Below are 2,500 nucleotides of genomic sequence, written 5' to 3'. Positions count from 1 at the left end.
TGCTGCTGCTAATGCCGAATTGGCTGCCGCCGAGGAGAAGCTGGCAAAGATCAAAGCTAAGATTGGAGAGTTGGACGAGAACTTGGCTGAACTTACGGCTTCATTCGAGAAGGTAACGCTTATTGAACTGTTAAGTCTCGAGTCATACGGGTCTTGATCACGGATCAAGGTTGAGATAGGAAAGTCTCGAGTGAAATGTAATAATTGACTATATTTTTCGGTGAAATCCACGAGCAAAGAAGCATCTTTCTTTAACTGAAACCAAGAGTTTTGGCCCTAACTTTACGTTTCCCTTGATATGTGCTTGAAAACACAAGAAACGTGTTCGAGCAGTTAAGGGTTCTTGTTATTTTCGCAACTCATGTCAAACCAGATATCGTGTTAATCTTCTAGGTTTTTTTAATGGAGAGCAATATGAGAACCAAGTTTCCACGCCCCCCTCTGCTATTTACATTACCGTCAACATCGGCCAACAGCAAATGGTCTTACGCATGTAATAATCTAATTATCATATTAAAGCCGTTGGCAATTTATCCCTCAGTATCCCATCACCACAAATCTTTTCCATGTAAACGCAATGGAACTTACCACCTGAATCTTATAACAATTGCTTTGATTCTAGGCTACAGCAGAAAAACTGAAATGCCAGAAGGAAGCCGAACAGACGGCCATGACTATCGAGCTGGCTAATCGATTGGTCGGGGGATTGGCTTCGGAAAATGTTCGTTGGGCCGAATCTGTGGCGGACTTCAAGGAGCAGGAGAAGACCTTGCCTGGCGATGTCCTTCTTACGACAGCTTTTGTTTCGTACATGGGCTGTTTTACAAGAAAATACCGCGACAATCTCATGAACGAAAAATGGCTGCCATTCTTAAAAGGGCAATCGGTAAGCCACAGGAAAAAATGTTTGTGAGCTAGAGGGAACTTTCGTGAGACTTCATACTTTTCTTGCAATCGTGGGAAAAACAATGACGTGAAAGTTGAAGTTAGTGGATAGATAGATAGATAGCTAGATAGATAGATAGATAGATAGATAGATAGATAGATAGATAGATAGATAGATAGATAGATAGATGATAGATAGATACTTTATTATCACCTTAGATTGCAGTTATAACTGAATTGATAAGGTTTACCTTACATAATTAAAAAAATTAATTCATTAAGTAAAATATATTAACTATTATGATACATTAAGATAGATCTAGGACTCTTGTTACAACTATGAAAACTAAGGTTGATCTGATCAAAACTTTTAAAAACCAAAGCCTTTGGTTTTAAAAGTTTGTGTTATAATTTGATTTTTCTTTTTGAAACATTTACTGTAAGATTTATCCTGTGGCTCTTATTAATAATTTTTGATTCATGTTGTCACCATCAATTATCATTCATCAGTTTTATGTACTTATTGACTGAGTGGGAGAGCCGGGCGGGTAATTATTTGGCCCAAGCGCCATGGACGAGGGCCAAATATTTCCCTTTCCGGCGCGACCTAAACTCAGTCAATAAGTGTTTTATCATATGGGCTCTTCATACTATTCATGAGCACTCAGAATATGAAGTTTTGACAAAATAAGTAACAAACATTTGCACAGTATTAATCTAATATGTTGTTTGCATTTGCTTTTCTGGCTGTATATAACTTGGATGTTTCAAAGCGACGAAATCCTCTAAAATTGCATCGCACGGAGCAGTACGTGTTCCTAGCAGGGCAGTACAGCTTTTAGGGAGCTTAAGCACGCACGTTTTTGAGGCGCGGACGGCAACCAGAAGAGAAAATTTCGCGTGCCAGGACAGTGTTGTCTCCCAGATTTCTATGCTAATCATCTCTAATGGAGTAAAAGTACTTGATAATGTAAATGTGGTTGTGTGAAGAGAAGTTAAAAGGGAAAACAGGTCACTTCCGGTTGTCGTCCGCGTCTAAAAAACGCGCTTAAGCTCCCTATTTCCGGCCCTGCTCGCGCTAATGCATGCGGCCCTCATACGGGGATTTTCCCAATAGTCTAACAATAAAAGAGCGCGCAAGGCCGGCCGAACAGGCCATATGATAATTAGCCTTTATTTAAGATTATTTATTCATTGATAATTTTGTTGGTAATGAACGTTTTAAGGTTTCCGTTTCTGTAGAGTGCGGTGATTCGGCCAGTGTATTATATCTAAAATAACTTCGAAGCTCTTTGTTCCTTTCCGTTTCGTTGCTCTCTCGCATAAGTCTCAATAACTCAAACAACTGTTTTTTTAGGTTCCTATCAAAATCACAGAGAACCTCGACCCGCTGACTTTGTTAACTGACAATGCAACCGTTGCCCAATGGAACAACGAGAACCTACCAAGCGACAGAATGAGTACAGAGAACGCTACTATTCTCACTAACTGCGAACGATGGCCGCTAATGATCGATCCACAGCTCCAAGGAGTAAAGTGGATAAAAACTCGAGAAGGAGAAGAACTGAGAGTGGTCCGACTTGGACAAAAAGGGTAGGCATTCTTTGTTTCTTGG

The 2,500-nt window shown here is 40.0% G+C and overlaps 2 protein-coding genes across 2 annotated transcripts in view; both read left to right on the top strand.

Annotated features, from left to right (window-relative positions):
• LOC138013609 (tetratricopeptide repeat protein 28-like) overlaps positions 1 to 2,500 on the top strand; it is a 116,557-nt gene that overhangs the window by 54,228 nt on the left and 59,829 nt on the right. The window lies entirely within an intron of this gene.
• Positions 1 to 2,500, top strand: part of LOC138060441 (dynein beta chain, ciliary-like) — a 42,170-nt gene that overhangs the window by 26,625 nt on the left and 13,045 nt on the right. Inside the window, 3 exon segments of the mRNA XM_068906208.1 lie at positions 1 to 112; positions 623 to 886; positions 2,243 to 2,478. The exon segment at positions 1 to 112 is cut by the window's left edge and continues 215 nt beyond it. Of these exon segments, the coding sequence (XP_068762309.1) occupies positions 1 to 112; positions 623 to 886; positions 2,243 to 2,478 (612 nt within the window).

Source organism: Montipora capricornis, chromosome 8, assembly GCF_036669925.1.
Source record: "Montipora capricornis isolate CH-2021 chromosome 8, ASM3666992v2, whole genome shotgun sequence".
Lineage (NCBI taxonomy): Eukaryota > Metazoa > Cnidaria > Anthozoa > Scleractinia > Acroporidae > Montipora > Montipora capricornis.
The sequence above is the reverse complement of the archived record's forward strand: the minus strand, read 5'-3'. Positions and strand labels throughout refer to the sequence as shown.